The 16,155-nt window shown below is 59.3% G+C and overlaps 1 protein-coding gene across 3 annotated transcripts; it reads left to right on the top strand.

Moving 5' to 3' along the window:
- Positions 1 to 1,432: 1,432 nt before the first annotated feature.
- Positions 1,433 to 16,101, top strand: PKN3 (protein kinase N3). 3 transcript variants are annotated; one of them, XM_066366951.1, is made up of 22 exons: positions 1,433 to 1,837; positions 3,776 to 4,007; positions 4,164 to 4,309; positions 4,917 to 5,028; positions 6,037 to 6,164; positions 6,380 to 6,563; positions 7,967 to 8,113; positions 8,200 to 8,309; positions 8,419 to 8,562; positions 8,970 to 9,045; positions 9,132 to 9,300; positions 9,495 to 9,597; positions 9,702 to 9,769; positions 10,070 to 10,133; positions 10,274 to 10,365; positions 10,961 to 11,137; positions 12,833 to 12,895; positions 13,000 to 13,076; positions 14,930 to 15,072; positions 15,149 to 15,256; positions 15,436 to 15,516; positions 15,605 to 16,101. In XM_066366951.1, exons 1-22 carry the CDS (start codon positions 1,814 to 1,816, stop codon positions 15,755 to 15,757), a joined length of 2,601 nt encoding a protein of 866 aa, XP_066223048.1. In that variant the 5' UTR covers positions 1,433 to 1,813; the 3' UTR covers positions 15,758 to 16,101. The 3 variants fall into 3 exon arrangements, 2 of the variants coding, with proteins under 2 accessions (XP_066223048.1, XP_066223047.1); XM_066366950.1 differs by having other exon boundaries at positions 1,434 to 1,837; positions 15,627 to 16,101; XR_010749167.1 differs by lacking the exons at positions 15,436 to 15,516; positions 15,605 to 16,101 and having other exon boundaries at positions 14,910 to 15,072.
- The last annotated feature ends 54 nt before the right edge of the window (positions 16,102 to 16,155 follow it).

The raw sequence follows: 16,155 nt of genomic DNA, 5'->3' as shown, positions 1-16,155 counted from the left end.
CTTTTGGGTTGATAGGTGTACAGTTTAACAGCTGGAGACTTGGTTTGCACTGCTCATTATATGATGGATGTTGAATGTACACTTTAATTTTGCTAAGAATTAAAATTTTATGAATTATCACTCATGGACATACAGTGCAGCTATCTGGTCAGACTTCCAACAGGTTTCCCCATAGATTTGTCCAGCCTGGAGTTCATTAAAAAGATGGATTCTACTTCTGAACTTTACCTTAGTGGTAAGTTAAAAGCAAATTTTGAAAATAAATTTGAATTCTCCAACATAGTTCAGCTTCCTGGTTGCAAGAGTGGATATGCTCCTTAGGATGGGAAATAGAACACCCTTTTCAAATGGGAAGCTTTGTTAGTTTGATCTGATCCCCCCCCCCCCCCCCGCCAGCCTAAGACCTGCAGTCAGAAGCTGATAGTCTTTGCTTCTTGATTATATTCAGCTCAGGATAGCATAGCTTAATATATTGTAGCTCCATTTAAAAGAGCCCTGCTATGTGTTCTAGTCGATCTCTCAACAGCTCCCCCATATATAAATCCCCAAGTGTCCCCGCTTGTCTCTGATTATGAAATGTAGGTGTGTCCCACACTGACCCAAGTTGCCTTTGCATTTGGTCATGCCTCTTGGTTGATTTCCTATTGTAGGGCAGTAACCCGGAATTGTCCATGGCTTGCCAATTTTACCTTTTCCAGTCTATTGAGAGGCAGGTGGTCAGAGCAAGGTGGAATTGACATGGTTCCCCCTAATAAAAGCGCACTGGAGGAGGGTGCCTATTCCAAGTCAGCAAATAGGCTACCTTCAATATTCGGCCCATAACTTCTGACCTGTGAGACATGGCTCTGTTCGTGAAGCCCTGGCACAAGGTGCAGGTAAGCACAGGGTCCCAGAAGTAGCTAGACAGCCCTAGGATAGGTGGTCAAGAGCCCAGATTTTCTATGCGGGCAAGCCATTACCAGGACGTCTAGTGCGGGCTGATTACTTTCCTGAGATAGTGATCGTTTCCCAGGGTGTAAATGTGTCTTCTCTTTAGATGGGCTTTTCAGTACACAGGTGAGATATGGGTTCTGGCTGAACCAGAAAGCTCCAGTTGGGTCAAGTGGAAAGGGACATGGAGACATTTTGGTTTATTCATCTGTGATTTGTAATTTGGCATAATTTTCGTGAGGCTTTACTTTTTTTCAGAAGCATACGTTCTTACAATCACTCTAGACAGGGCCAAGATTTAGTAGGGGCGTCAGGTTTAGGATCAGCCCCTTATACACCAATGACATCAGAGAGGAAGAGAAATTAAGGGGCAGAGCCAGATCGTGGTGGGGTTCCGAGGAAGAGGAGGCTGACCCGGCCAGAAAAGCCCCGCCACACAGGCAGCGCCCCGCAGCCGACAGACGGCGCTGTCTCCAGTTGGACCCGCCCCTCTAAGCACGCGGCGGGGCAACCAGAAAACCCTAGGCCGAGAAATGCCCCTTCCTGCTTTTCTATCCCGGGACGGGGGTCAGTGTCACCGAGAAAGAACTGCGACCTCACAGGAAGGGGCGCTGGGTCCCAAATCCCAGACACGTCGGGTCCGAGGGTGAGCGCTGTGGCCTCGGATTCAGGAGTGGAGTCCAGGGCGCCGATCTGGCGCGGCCGAGAGGCGGCGCTGATCCCCGGTCGCCGAAGGGCCAGCGGACCTCGGGAGGGGGCGCCCGATCCCGCGGCTCCGGCGCCGCTTCCCGGGAAGTTTCAAGTTTTGAAAGTCTCGGCGGAGGGGCCGGGGCTTCCGGAACCCGACCGGTGGAGAGGAGGGGCGAGCGGTCGGAGCGGCGCCATGGAGGAGGGGGCGCCGCCGCAGGTGAACGGCGCGGGGAAAGGCCGGGCTGCGGGCGCGGGCTGCGGGGGGTGGGGGCGGGGGGGACCTCCGGCGCTGTCCCCCGCCCCGCCCCGTGTCCCTTCCCGGCCCCGGCCCCGGCCCCGGCCCCTGCCCCTGCCCCGGGCCCTCCTACCCCTTCGCAGGGCATAAATGCGCACCGGGGGTAAGTTGTTCATGTCCCCTGGAAACGTCCGCAAATCACCTCCAAGTGAGTCAGAACCCCCAGGCAGGCCCGCCTTTGAGCACGTCTGAATCCTCAGTCGGAGCCACCAGGGTGGGCCCCAAAGTTGACTAAAATCCGTCCTTCCAGGTAGGACTCTTAGAAGGCCGATGGGAATCGGTGGGGAAAGCAAAGGAGGGGTCCACAAAGGGACGCGAGGGAGCGACCCGGGGGGAGAGGAATGCTTGTGCCCCGGGAGAAGGGATCCAGCGAGGGGGCCAGCCCCCGCGCACTGAGGAGAGGGGGTCCTTCCCGGAGCACACGGGCACGCGAGGAATGTGGTCATGAGAGGGAGGGGCCCAGGCCAGCGCTTGGGCGGGAACCTTTGAGTACACGGAGGGTTCCAGCCCTGATGGTGAGTGAGGGGCTCGGGTTCCCGCCAGAGCTGGCAGTAGTGCGCGTGGGCACAGGGGCTGAGGCTGTGTGCAGATCTGTTACTGGGGAGGGAGAGGTGGTGTTCTAGTCCAGAGCAAACGTGTGTGTGCGCAGGGCAGGAGTTTAGCCCAGAGCAGACTCGAAGCTGGGCTGTGCTCAAGGGCGAGGTGGCCTCCACCCCAACGCTTAGGCAGCCTTTGGGTCTGCGTCTCCCCCCAACCCCCTTCCTCCGGAGGTCCCTCCGCCTGTTCCAGCGGTGACTTGTACACATTTTCCTATTTCCTGAGAACCTCCGCCCAGCAATGGCAGCTGGGTGACTCAGGACCCTGGTGGCCGGGCCCCCAGCTCCATGGGATCTTTGTTTGCTCAGTCCTTTGGCTCTGGCCTTCTCGCCTAGAGCGGCCTAGAGCCGGCAAAGGATTTCCTGAGCCCCACCCCTGCCCTCGGACTGCGGGGCCAGTGGGGCACAGAGGCCTGGGGTGGGGGTGGGGTCCATGACCCGGGGTGGCCACCCTTCCACTGGGCTCAGGACATGGAGAGCCGAGAGGTAAGGTGAAGCCCTTCAGAAGTCCCTGGGAGGGTCATGGGTTAGTTAGCCTGGGCTGACGTCAGCTTTGGCTGCACTGGTTTGAAATGGCCTCTGGGGATGAGGTTTTCCTCCTGCTCCAACCTGGGGTGAAGTCATGAGAAAGCCTTCCTCTTCCTCCCAGGAGCTGAGCTGGGAGTGGGTTCCTGAGACGTTCCAAACTCTTCTGTGTGTCCCTGTTCTGTCACCCAAGGCATCAAAGGCGTAGCCCTGGCCCCAACTCAGGCCTCCGGCTGCCCTCCGACATTGAGTGAATCTCTAGCCTCTTTTCAGGCCCCAGATTTCAGCCTGAACCCCAGCCTTAGAGAGGCAGCCTGAGGAAGCTGGCTAGGTAGGGGCCGGGGCCCAAGAGGAATCTACTTCATGTTGTGACCTTGGGCAGATTACTTAACCTCTCTCTGTGTCACAGTTTTCTCTCTTATAAAATGGAGACGATAACTGCACCTACCTCGTGGAGTGTTGTCAGGCTTGACAGATGAACGGATTCAAAGCTCTGAGAACAGACCCTAGGACCCGGCAGCACCACATACACATTCACAGTGTTCTCCTTCACCCTTCTCTCTAGTCCTGGGCTGGACAGACAGCCTCGGGTTTTCCCCCGGCTGAGGGGTACTAGCTATGCAGTCAGCTGCTTCCCACACCCCCTGTGTGCGTGCTGGGTGCCATCCGTGCCTCCCGCCCCCGCTGTCCATGGTGAGCTGAGGCAGGTGCTCAGCGGCACACCCCTGTCGCTCTGCAGCCTGGGCCGGGCCGGCAGCCCCCGGAGGATGAGAGAGAGGTGATCCGCCGGGCCATCCAGAAGGAGCTGAAAATCAAGGAGGGTGTGGAGAACCTGCGGCGGGTGGCCACCGACCGCCGCCACCTGGGAAACGTGCAGCAGCTGCTCAGAGCCTCCAACCGCCGCCTGGAACAGCTGCATGGGGAGCTCCAGCAGCTGCATGCCCGAATCCTGCTGCCCGGCCCCCCGGCGGGTGAGTGCGGAGTGTGGGCAGAGCCCTGGGGTCGAGAGGTGCCAGGCCAGCCCCAGGTCAGCCTGGAGACTCCTCAGGTAGCCCTTGGCCAGGAGGGGAGTGAGGAGAGAGCTGGGCCGTCGGTGAGGGTTTGTGTGCCCCACACTCCGTGCGCAGAACCTGTGGCCCCGGGACCCCGGCCTCCAGCCGAGCAGCCGAGGGCCCGGCACCTGGAGGCTCTGCAGAGGCAGCTGCAGGTGGAGCTGAAGGTCAAGCAGGGGGCTGAGAACATGACGCACACGTATGCCAGCGGCACGCCCAAGGTGAGGGTCCTGGGCCCTGCTGGGAGGTCTGGCTCTCAGGTTGCTTGGGGAGGTGCTGTTCCAGCCTCTGCTCTGAAAGGGAGATGTAACCCAGCCATTGACCCTGGGAGGGTCCCCCTCTGACCCTTAGCTGGATAGGGGAGGCATAGTCCCAAATCCCAGCTTGTGTGGAAGGCAGGGCTCAAACCCGCAGTCAAACGGAGAAGGCACAACACTGGTCTAATGGGGAATCCCAACCCAAGTTCCCAGTGTTGTAGGGAAGGCCCGCCCCCAGCCCCCAGCTTCCAGCCCCCTGCCTCCGGCCCCTCAGCCCCCAGCCCCCAATCCCCAACCCCTGGCCCCCAGTCCCCGACCCCCAAGCCCCTGCCCCAGCGTGATGGGGGGCAGTTTGGTCCAGATACATTGGAGGAAGCTTGACCTCAGCCCTTATGCGGTCTGGTGGGGGTGGTTCTGTCCCAGATCTAGTCTAATAAGAGAGGCATAGCTCTTTATCGGGCCTACCGAGGTGGGCTTGGATCCCATTGTGGTCTGAAGGGGGGGGGGGGCTTGGCTCCAGTCCCTGGTCTGACCAGGGAGGCTCTGGGCTAGCATATACCATGGCCCATAGGGGAGGAAGCTGCTGGCAGCTGCCCAGCAGATGCTGCGAGACAGCCAGCTGAAGGTGGCCCTGTTGCGCATGAAGATCAGCAGCCTGGAGGCCAGTGGGTCCCCTGAGCCAGGTGAGGCCTGGAGATGCAGGGTGGGCAGGGCAGAGCAGGACACAGGCCTGGGGATGCAGGGTGGGCAGGGCAGAGCGGGGCACAGGCCTGGGGATGCAGGGTGGGCAGGGCAGAGCAGGGCACGGGCCTGAGGGGATGCAGGGTGGGCAGGGCAGAGCGGGGCACGGGCCTGAGGGGATGCAGGGTGGGCAGGGCAGAGCAGGGCACGGGCCTGGGGATGCAGGGTGGGCAGGGCAGAGCAGGGCACGGGCCTGAGGGGATGCAGGGTGGGCAGGGCAGAGCAGGGCACGGGCCTGGGGATGCAAGGTGGGCAGGGCAGAGCAGGACACAGGCCTGGGGATGCAGGGTGGGCAGGGCAGAGCGGGGCACGGGCCTGGAGATGCAGGGTGGGCAGGGCAGAGCAGGGCACGGGCCTGGAGATGCAGGGTGGGCAGGGCAGAGCAGGGCATGGGCCTGGAGATGCAGGGTGGGCAGGGCAGAGCAGGGCACGGGCCTGAGGGGATGCAGGGTGGGCAGGGCAGAGCAGGGCACGGGCCTGGGGATGCAGGGTGGGCAGGGCAGAGCGGGGCACGGGCCTGAGGGGATGCAGGGTGGGCAGGGCAGAGCAGGGCACGGGCCTGAGGAGATGCAGGGTGGGCAGGGCAGAGCGGGGCACGGGCCTGGGGATGCAGGGTGGGCAGGGCAGAGCAGGCCACGGGCCTGGGGATGCAGGGTGGGCAGGGCAGAGCAGGGCACGGGCCTGGGGATGCAGGGTGGGCAGGGCAGAGCAGGCCACGGGCCTGGGGATGCAGGGTGGGCAGGGCAGAGCAGGGCACGGGCCTGGGGATGCAGGGTGGGCAGTGCAGAGCGGGGCACGGGCCTGGGGAGATGCAGGGTGGGCAGGGCAGAGCGGGGCACGGGCCTGGGGATGCAGGGTGGGCAGTGCAGAGCGGGGCACGGGCCTGGGGAGATGCAGGGTGGGCAGGGCAGAGCGGGGCACGGGCCTGAGGGCTCGCCCTCTCTTCTCAGGCCCTGAGCTGCTGGCCGAGGAGCTGAGGCACAGACTGCGCATCGAGGCCGCCGTGACCGAGGGGGCCAAGAACGTGGTGAAGCTGCTGGGTGGCCGGCGAACACAGGACCGCAAGGCGCTGGCTGAGGTCAGACCGCTGTCCCCTCCCTCTGCCGCTCCTCTGGAGGGTCCTCCTGTTCCTTGCCACCCTCTGCGGTGGCAGAGGCGCTGTGCGCTGACTGGGCGGGGTGGCAACTAGGAAACAAAAGGCCCCTCTGTCTAGACGTGATCGGGGTGTCCACAGGTGGCCTTGGCCAGTGCCCCCATGCCCCCATAGCTCATGGGCCCATGTCCCCTCTGCAGGCTCAGGCCCAGCTCCAGGAGTCCTCCCAGAAACTGGACCTTCTGCGACTGGCCTTGGAGCAGCTGCTGGAGGGACTGCCCCCTGCCCACCCCCTGCGTGGCAGAGTGGCCCGGGAGCTGCAGACTTCGGTGTCCGGGAACCCCCAGCCTTCGGGGATGCTCGTAAAGCCCACTGCCATGACAGGTAGCCGGGAGCCCCTTCAGAGCTCCCTTACCTTTCAGAACGAACTCTGAAAGACAGTAGGGAAGAACTTTGGAGAATGGTTTGAACCCTGGCCCCGCCACTCCCTAGCTCTGTTGCTTTGGAGTGTTGATATCCTTTCTCCACACCTTAGTTTATCCATCTGTAAAATGGGGTTGATAATAGCTCCTATTTTGTGGGGTTGCTGTGAAAATTCAATGAGGTATTTGTTGCATGTGCAGGGACACACTTAGCACTTTTATCAGTGAAGCTATTGTTTAAATGAGTAACCACGGTAATGCTTAAAGCTTCACTGTTAGGGAGCTCACAGCCCTATAGGCCTTGGTCTCCAGTCCTGGGCAGCTCGGACTATTACAGAGTTCTTTCTTATCCCGAGTTGGATCTGTCTCCTTATAGTGGCAGCTGCATTGCAATCAGTAAATAATCTTGGAGTGCAGACTTTGGAAGTCCTGCGCTTCCTACTTGGGACACAGTACCAACTAGAGAGCCCGGCGCTCTCCTGCTCAGAGCTGGTGCAGGGGTCCTCGGGCCACGTCCCACTGTGACCAGAGATGAGACGGGGAAGTACAGGGGCAGGATGGGCCGCCTCACCTGGCCTTGGGGAATCAGGAATACTTCCCGGAGGAGATGGTATTTGAGCTTGGCCTTAAAAGGTTTATGGGATTTGGCCAAATGGACAGCTTGGGGAAGGGGCCCTTCGCATCCTAGTCCTGGCTAAATACCTTAGTTCTTCCCAAGGTAACCTTCCAATCCTGGTTACTGCCTTTTATGTAAGGTCCCTCAGAGTATAACCCCCAGGCCTGGACTCCCTAAATGGTGCTCTTTGGTCTCGTTTATTGCCTCAAAAACTGCTGGGGCCCTTCTGCTTCCTCTACCCTTTGAGGGAACAAAAGTCTAGTGATCCTAAAAATGAATCCACTTGGTTGGCAAAGCACTTTGTACCCTTTGTGGGAGTTAGGACCGAGCTGGGACTCGTTTCCTCTGGACAGATGGGGAAACCGAGGGCCAGGGAGGCCAGGGGATAGGACAGGCAGCCAGGCTTCCTGCTCCCCGAGCTCCGTCTCTGCCATGGTACTCCCAGGCCCTGAGCCCTGGGCAGCGTGGCAGCGTGCGCCCTGGCTCCATGTGGCCTGGCCGAGCTCTGAGTCTCGCTCTTCTGCCTTTGGGTCCCTGCTGCTCCCAACACGTGGCTGGTGCTCAGGAGGGGAGGACCCGCTGGCGGGCCTGGAGGGTGGCAGGTGGCTGCTGAGGCCTGTGGGGGCGGGCTCTGGGTTCCACCATCTCCTGCAGAAGATAGTGTTCCCGGGGCCCCAGGGGCCCGCTGGTGGTGGCAGTGGCACGATGGCACCTAATGACATGCCCCCTTTCTCCTGCACTCGCCACAGGGACTCTGCAGGTCCGCCTCCTGGGCTGCGAGCAGCTGCTGACCGCCGTGCCCGGCCGCTCGCCAGTGGCCGCTCTGGCCGGGAGCCCTTCGCAGGGCTGGCTTCGGGGCCGGGCCAGGCAGCAGCGTGGCAGAGGCGAGCTGGCTAGTGAGTAGGGGGCTGCAGGGCGCGGTGGGGGGCAGCAGAGGACCCCCACTCCGGGCTAGCCCTGAGCCCTGGTTCTGGCCACGCAGGTGAGGTGCTGGCTGTGTTGAAGGTGGACAATCACATCGTGGGCCAGACAGGTTGGGGGCCTGTGGCCAAGCAGTCCTGGGACCAGAACTTTGTCATCCCCCTGGAGCGGGTGAGGCTGGCCCTTGAAAAGCCAGGGGTGACCCGGGCCTCGGTGTGGAAGGTCAACCAGGTGGGAGTTGATGCCGTGCCCTGTTGTCAGCCTGGCCTTTCTGATACAGGCCCGAGAGCTGGAGGTCGGGGTGCGCTGGCGGGACTGGCGACAGCTGTGCGGCGTGGCCTTCCTGCGGCTAGAGGACTTCCTGGACAATGCCTGTCACCAGCTCACCCTCAGCCTGGTGCCACAGGGACTGCTCTTTGCCCAGGTGCCCACTGACCTCTTCCTTCTGACCTCATGGGGTTCCTGGCTCCATCAGAGCTGGGAGGACCTTTGAGACTGTCTGATACCCCCCCCCCTTCAGAGGAGTGGCAATGAGGCCCGGAGGGTGGAGGTCTCCCAGAGTAGATTCCAGATGGTCTCTGAGAACTTCACTGGAGTCTCGAGACCTGTGAGCTTGCTTCATATATGACCCTGGACAAGAGTCTCTCTTCTCCAGGCCTCAGTTTCCCCATTGGTACCAATGAAGACGTAGAATCCATCTCTCTGGGCTACTACTGGCTCTTGCATAGTTGACACTGGGGGATCAGGCTGGGATCCTGGAGGCTGGGGAGGTGCCCATGGCAGGTGCAGTGGGAGGGGACTCGTCTTCAGCCCTGCTCCCCACCCCCACAGGTAACCTTCTGTGACCCTGTCATTGAGAGGAGGCCCCGGCTGCAGAGGCAGAAGCGCATTTTCTCTAAACGCAGGGGTATGGATGGGAGAGGGCTGTGTGCGGAGGGGGGACACAGAGCAGGGGCATCAGGGGCTTGGGACTGAGCTGCCCTTCTGCCCTAGGTCAGGACTTCCTGAGGGCTTCCCAGATGAACCTCAGCATGGCAGCCTGGGGGCGCCTGGTCATGAACCTCCTGCCCCCCTGCAGTTCCCCAAGCACCGTCAGTCCTCCCAAAGGGTGCCCCCAGACCCTGGCCCCATCCTGGGGGGCTGCCAGCCCTGCCACGCCCAGGTGAGGAGCCACCCCGCCCCCGACTGCCTGCTCCTCTGCAGTGTCTGCCTCTCCGGGCGCTGTCAGCATCTGTGTTTCTGGCCCTGCTGCTCACCCTCTGACCCTCCGCCCATCTCTCAGCGTGGACGTGTGCTCATCCCCCCAGCTGCTTGGCCTCCTTGTGCCCCAGCACGCGTCCGCTTAACTTCCCACAGTAATTTCCCGCCCAAGAAGACCTCCTTGGGAGAAGAGATGAGGCCCCCACCCAAGCCCCCTCGTCTCTACCTGCCCCGGGAGCCAACCCTCGAAGAGACGCCGGTGAGGGGGAACTGGTGGCCCTGGGGGTGCTGGGCCGTGGGTGGCAGAGCGGGAGGGGCAGAGGAAGGAAGCCCTGCTTGCCCTGAGCCCCTCTGCCCTCACAGCGCACCAAACGCCCCCACATGGATTCCAGGCCTCGCCTCGGGCCATCTGGACCGTCCTCAACCTTCAGGTACCCCCTTCGGGCTCACCTTCCTGTCTGAGATGTCACCACCCACCGGGGCATCCCCGGGTCCGTTCAGCCGTCACCTGTCAGCTCCTGGACGCATTCACTGGCCCCTCCAGGTTCTCACTCTCCGCAGCAACATTACTGCGCCCCAGCTGTATGCCAGGTTCTAGGCAACTGCTGTCCCGAGAGCTCTGATCCAGGCGCTCCAGCCCCATAGGTGGGGACAGGCCAGGAGCGGGCAGGAAGGGTTTGCAGTGGCCCAGACCTTGTCCCAGGGGGCTTCCTGTGCCCTCTCTTTTGCAGGAAACCCCCCCGGCTTCAGGACTTCCGCTGCTTGGCTGTGCTGGGTCGGGGACACTTCGGGAAGGTAGTGGATTGAGGAGGGTGTCGTGGGGGTGGGCAGCCCTCAGCACGTTCGCTAGGAGGACGCTGTGATAGGTAGTGGGTAGGGGGAGCAAAGGCGCCCTGCACGGCCCACCTGGAGTCCAGCTTCTTTCTGGTCCCCAGGTCCTCTTGGTGCAGTTCAAGGGGACAGGGAAATACTATGCCATCAAAGCACTGAAGAAGCAGGAGGTGCTGAGCCGTGATGAGATAGAGAGGTGGGTAGTAATACCACGGGGTGCCTGCCCTGGAAGGTGCCCAGGACGGCTGGCCTGGGCTGCTGGCATCAGAAGGCAGCACAGTGCTCCTGGGGCTTTGAAGTGGTGACTCTCGGGCCAGCCAGGTCTGGGTTCTCTTTGTAGCACCTGCAGTTAACGGTATGCCTTCGGGCAGGGTCCCTTTTATCTCTGCACCTCAGTTTCCTCACCTGTAAAACGGGACATTGAGGGTTGTGCGGAGTAAATGACATGTGAGCCCCTGATACATAGAAACTGTCACTCTCGCCTGACCTGTGGTGGCACAGCGGATAAAGCGTCGACCTGGAAATGCTGAGGTCGCCGGTTCGAAACCCTGGGCTTGCCTGGTCAAGGCACATATGGGAGTTGATGCTTCCAGCTCCTCCCCCCTTCTCTCTCTCTGTCTCTCCCTCTCCTCTCTAAAATGAATTTAAAAAAAAAAAATTTAGAAACTGTCACTCTCCATAGCTGCCTGGCACTTGGACCGGAGGGGCCATGGGCTCGGGGTGTCCTGTGGGTGGCAGGCCGCAGCCAGTGCGGCTTCCCTTCCCTCTGGGATGCACACCTTTCCCCGCAGCCTGTACTGTGAGAAGCGGATCCTGGAGGCTGTGGGCCGCACGGGGCACCCCTTCCTGCTGTCCCTTCTCGCCTGCTTCCAGACCTCCAGCCACGCCTGCTTTGTGACTGAGTTTGCGCCGGGGGGCGACCTCATGATGCAGATCCACGAGGACGTTTTCCCTGAGCCCCAGGCCCGGTGGGTTTCTGCTCCTCTTTTCTGCCCCTTCCCACAAGCCTTCTCTGGTTCCCCTCCCAGGGCCTCACCCTGCTGCCCCCAGGCACCCGTCACCAGAAGAGCAAGGAGTCAAGGAGGCCTCGGCTCAAATCCTGGTTATCAACTCTCACAGCAGTTGTGGCCTTAGGCCTTAGTTTATGGAGTTACGAGCTGGGTTAATAATATAAAGTCTACCAGAAAGTTCTGTCCGTTTCTATCACAAGTTTTGACACGTAAGCACATGTTTATCTGGTGCATGTGTGCCTGTCTATTTTTATCACTTAATGTATACATACTGACGTAGCAAATTAACTAAAACAAAGTTGATTCACGTTAGTCTTATGTGTGAAGCGATAGTGTACCCATGGCTACTGATAAAGTTCATTTACGCCACTGTAATTTTTACGAATTTCAACAAGGAAGAAATGCTACAGAAGCATGTCTGTCGCATCCACCATATTCCTTGGACTTAGCACCCTCCAACTATCACTTGTTTTTGTCCTTACAAAATTTTTTTTAAGATCCTTTTTTTATTGTTTTTTGTTTTTCTTTTTCTTTTTTTTTGTATTTTTCTGAAGTTGGAAATGGGGAGGCAGACAGACTCCCGCATGAGCCCACCAGGATCCACTCGGCATGCCCACCAGGGGGCGATGCTCCTGGTGGGTGATGCTCCCTCCGACCATCTGGGCCATTGCTCTGTTGCATCCAGAGCCATTCTAGCACCTGAGGCAGAGGCCATGGAGCCATCCTCAGCATCTGGGCCATCTTTGCTCCAGTGGAGCCTTAGCTGCGGGAGGGGAAGAGAGAGACAGAGAGGAAGGAGAGGGGGAGGGCTGGAGAAGCAGATGGGTGCATCTCCTGTGTGCCCTGGCCGGGAATTGAACCCGGGGCTCCTGTACGCCAGGCCCATGCTCTACCACTGAGCCAACCTGCCAGGGCCACAAAATTTTTTGAAGGGCAAAAAATTAAAAAATGAAGAAGATATCAAACAAGCACTGGTTCAATTTTTTGCATCAAAAGAGAAAACATTTTTCAAAAATGGGATATACAAATTGCCCTCACGCTGGCAAGAAATAATTAATAATAATATCAATTATACTATTTAATAAAGTTTATTGACAGTAAGAAAAATTTGTATTTTGTTTTATTCCATAAACGGACCGAACTTTCCGGTAGACCTTATACTTTTCGTAGGCATGTTGCACAGAGGAACGTAACACTTATGAACTGCCAGGCAGAGGGACCGTGACCAGTAAGTGACTGGCAGCTGGAGTTATTTCTTGTCCACCAGAGTGTGGGCTCTGGAGTCGGGCTCATTATCCCCTCTGCCACTACCTGTGTGACCCCAGGCACGTCACTTACCTGGAGTCTCAGATCCTCATTTGAAAAGTAGGCATGCAGGTTGCTGGGAGGAGCCTGGTAGAATAACACATGAGAATCGGCGTCCTCCCTGGCACAAGCCAACATTCCAGGAAGGGTAGGCTGTTAGCTGGCAGCAACCTGGGGACAGGACAACCTTGGGGGCTTGTTGTCTGGAGGAGCCCCCAGCATGAGGCTTGTCACTCATATCTGACTCTGGCTGGGACACTTGAGGGTCCCCCGGCCATGGCCACCCTGACGCCTCCCTGCCCTTTCCACATACTCCTGGGCCTGAACTCTGTCTGCACTCCCCTCCAGGTTCTACGTGGCCTGTGTGGTCCTGGGGCTGCAGTTCTTACACGAGAAGAAGATCATTTACAGGTAACTTGTCCTTGAGCTGTAAGGGAGAGGCAAGGGAGCAGATGCTGCCCTCCTCCCGGGCCTCTGTCCCAGGGGCCCCTTTGACCTGCCCCCTTCACCTTCAGGGACCTGAAGTTGGATAATCTTCTGCTAGATGCACAGGGTTTCCTGAAGATCGCGGACTTTGGGCTCTGTAAGGAAGGTGAGGGTCTCCTCTCCAGGGTCCCGTGTCCTCTGGCTTTCTTTTTTTTTTTTTTTTTTTTTTTAATTTTTTTTTGGTAGCCCCATTTCTTTTTTTTTTTAATTTTATTTATTCATTTTTAGAGAGGAGAGAGAGGGGGAGAGAGAGAGACAGAGAAGGAGAGAGAGGAGAGAGAGACAGAGAGAGAGAAGGGGAAGGAGCTGGAAGCATCAACTCCCATATGTGCCTTGACCAGGCAAGCCCAGGGTTTCGAACCGGTGACCGCAGCATTTCCAGGTTGATGCTTTATCCACTGCGCCACCACAGGTCAGGCTCCTCTGGCTTTCTTCACCCAGGCTAGGCCAGCAGGATGGTGGGCAAGCGGCATCTTCCAGGAAATGTCCCCCCCCTACCCCCCCACCCCCCGCTTCATTCCAGGGACCAGCTGGACACTTTGCTGCTTCTTTCCCAGACCTATAAGCTCTTAAATAGCCCTGGCTTGCCTTGGGCCCAAGGGACAGCCTATGCTCAAAGTTGAGGGAGGCCCTGGCTGGTTGGCTCTGTGGTAGAGCGTCGGCCTGGCGTGCAGGAGTCCCGGGTTTGATTCCTGGCCAGGGCACATAGGAGGAGAGCCCATCTGCTTCTCCACCCTTCCCCCTCTCCTTCCTCTCTGTCTCTCTCTTCCCGCCCGCAGCCAAGGCTCCACTGGAGCAAAGTTGGCCCAGGCGCTGAGGATGGCTCTTGTGGCCTCTGCCTCAGGCGCTAGAATGGCTCTGGTTGCGACAGAGTGATGCCCCAGATGGGCAGAGCATCGCCCCCTGGTGGACATGCCGGGTAGATCCTGGTCGGGCGCATGCGGGAGTCTGACTGCCTCCCTGTTTCCAACTTCAGAAAAATACAAAAAAAAAAAAGAAAAAAAAAAAAGCTGAGGGAGGGCACTGGGTTCTTCTTTCTTTATGACCTGGGCTGAGTGAGACTCAGCAGCCTCCTCTGTCAGATGGCATTAAAACTGTTACCACCTGGCCCTGGCCGGTTTGGCTCAGTGGTAGAGCGTCGGCCTGGCGTGCAGGGGTCCCGGGTGTGATTCCCGGCCAGGGCACACAGGAGAGGCGCCCATCTGCTTCTCCATCCCTCCCCCTCTCCTTCCTCTCTGTCTCTCTCTTCCCCTCCCGCAGCCGAGGCTCCATTGGAGCAAAGTTGGCCCGGGCCCTGGGGATGGCTCTGTGGCCTCTGCCTCAGGTGCTAGAGTGGCTCTGGATGCAACAGAGCGACGCCCCAGAGGGGCAGAACATCGCCCCCTGGTGGGCATGCCGGGTGGATCCCGGTCGGGCGCATGTGGGAGTCTGTCTGACTGCCTCCCCATTTCCAGCTTCGGAAAAATGAAAAAGAAAAAAAAAAAATGTTACCACCTCCGAGAGTAGGGATAGGGCTTGGCACAGGTCCAGTACCCAGGGACATAAGGGTTGGCTGTTTTTTATTATTTTTTTTTGTGCGTGATAGAGACAGAGATAGGGACAGATAGACAGGAAGGGAGAGAGATAAGAAGCGTTAATTCTTCACTGCGGCTCCTTAGTTGTTCATTGATTGCTTTCTCATATGTGCCTTGATGGGGGTGGGGGGGCTACAGCAGACCAAGTGGCCCCTTGCTCAAGCCAGTGACCTTGGGTCCAAGCTGGTGAGCTGTGCTCAAACCAGATGAGCCCATGCTCAAGCTGGCAACCTTAGGGTTTTGAACCTGGGTCCTCCATGTCCCAGTCCGATGCTCTGCCCACTGCGCCACTGCTTGGTCAGGGCAGCTATTGGTTCTTACAAACGCAGAGGCTGGTGTGGGCCACACACACTGAACTGGCATAGGTGTGGATGTTGCTTTGCAGGGATCGGCTTTGGGGATCGGACCAGCACGTTCTGCGGCACCCCAGAGTTCCTGGCCCCCGAGGTGCTGACCCAGGAGGCCTACACCCGGGCCGTGGACTGGTGGGGGCTGGGCGTGCTGCTCTATGAGATGCTGGTGGGAGAGGTGAGTGCTGGGCCTGGGTTGCCGGGACCTCTCGGTCGGGGTGGCCCAGCACCCCACTGAGTCCCCCTCCCCGCAGTGCCCATTCCCAGGGGACACTGAGGAGGAGGTGTTTGATTGCATCGTCAATGCGGATGCTCCATATCCCCGCTTTCTGTCGGTGCAAGGGCTCGAGCTCATTCAGAAGGTAATCACCGCAGGGCCCAGGGCGAGGCCAGGCAAGTTAGCTGCTCCTGGCTCCCGGCTGACCTTTGACCACCCTGGGGGGTGGGGCTGTGGCCCAGCTCAGGGAGGGGGGCAGAGACACTTGGGGAGGCGGCAGTGCCGGCCCAGGTGCCCTCGGTGAGCACCTGTCCTCTTGCCCAGCTCCTCCAGAAGTGCCCAGAGAGGCGCCTGGGGGCAGGAGAGCAGGACGCCGAGGAGATCAAGGCTCAGCCTTTCTTCAGGGTGAGTGATCACAGCCGCATGGCTCCTGTCACCTGGCACAGTGGGAGGTGCTGAGGGACCCCATGGACTGCCATTCCGGTCATCTCAGGCACCTCTGCCCTTGTCCCCAGACCACCAACTGGCAGGCTCTGCTCGCTCGCGCTGTCCAGCCCCCCTTTGCACCCACCCTCTGCGGCCCCACAGACCTGCGCTACTTCGAGGGCGAGTTCACGGAGTTGCCGCCGGCCTTGACCCCCCCTGACCCACGCAGCCCCATCTCTGCCCGCCAACAGGCTGCCTTCCGGGATTTCGACTTTGTGTCTGAGCGGCTCCTGGAGCCGTGAGGACCTCTCCCTGTGCCTGCCCTCTGCCCCCCAGGCGGCTACAGCTTCACTGGCCCAGCTGTCTGTGCAGCCTTTGCCCCACCCTGGAGGCCCAGGCCTTGCCTGGTATATAACAGCCCTGGGCACTCGAGTGGGTGGCTATGGGGCTGCTATTGTGTTTGGCTCTGTCACTGGGCAGGGTGTTCCCCTCCGCCTCCCCCGCTTCCTGGACCAGAAAGGGTGGCACAGCGAGGAGTGACCTGGTTTGTTTTTTAATACTTGACTTGCTTTATGGATTATTAAATTTATAAAAGTATGTAGTAGAGGCATTCTGGCT

Source organism: Saccopteryx leptura, chromosome 2, assembly GCF_036850995.1.
Source record: "Saccopteryx leptura isolate mSacLep1 chromosome 2, mSacLep1_pri_phased_curated, whole genome shotgun sequence".
Lineage (NCBI taxonomy): Eukaryota > Metazoa > Chordata > Mammalia > Chiroptera > Emballonuridae > Saccopteryx > Saccopteryx leptura.
Note: the sequence above shows the minus strand (reverse complement) of the source record. Positions and strands in the feature narration are given on the sequence as shown.

What these genes read in the sequence shown, in the direction of transcription:
- PKN3 (XM_066366950.1), top strand. Translation starts at nt 1,814, where the DNA reads ATGGAGGAGGGGGCGCCGCCGCAG. An exon ending in CAGTGGGTCCCCTGAGCCAG is followed by an intron (nt 5,029 to 6,036) that starts GTGAGGCCTGGA and finishes CTCTCTTCTCAG; the next exon opens with GCCCTGAGCTGCTGGCCGAG. An exon ending in AGGCTCAGCCTTTCTTCAGG is followed by an intron (nt 15,517 to 15,626) that starts GTGAGTGATCAC and finishes CCTTGTCCCCAG; the next exon opens with ACCACCAACTGGCAGGCTCT.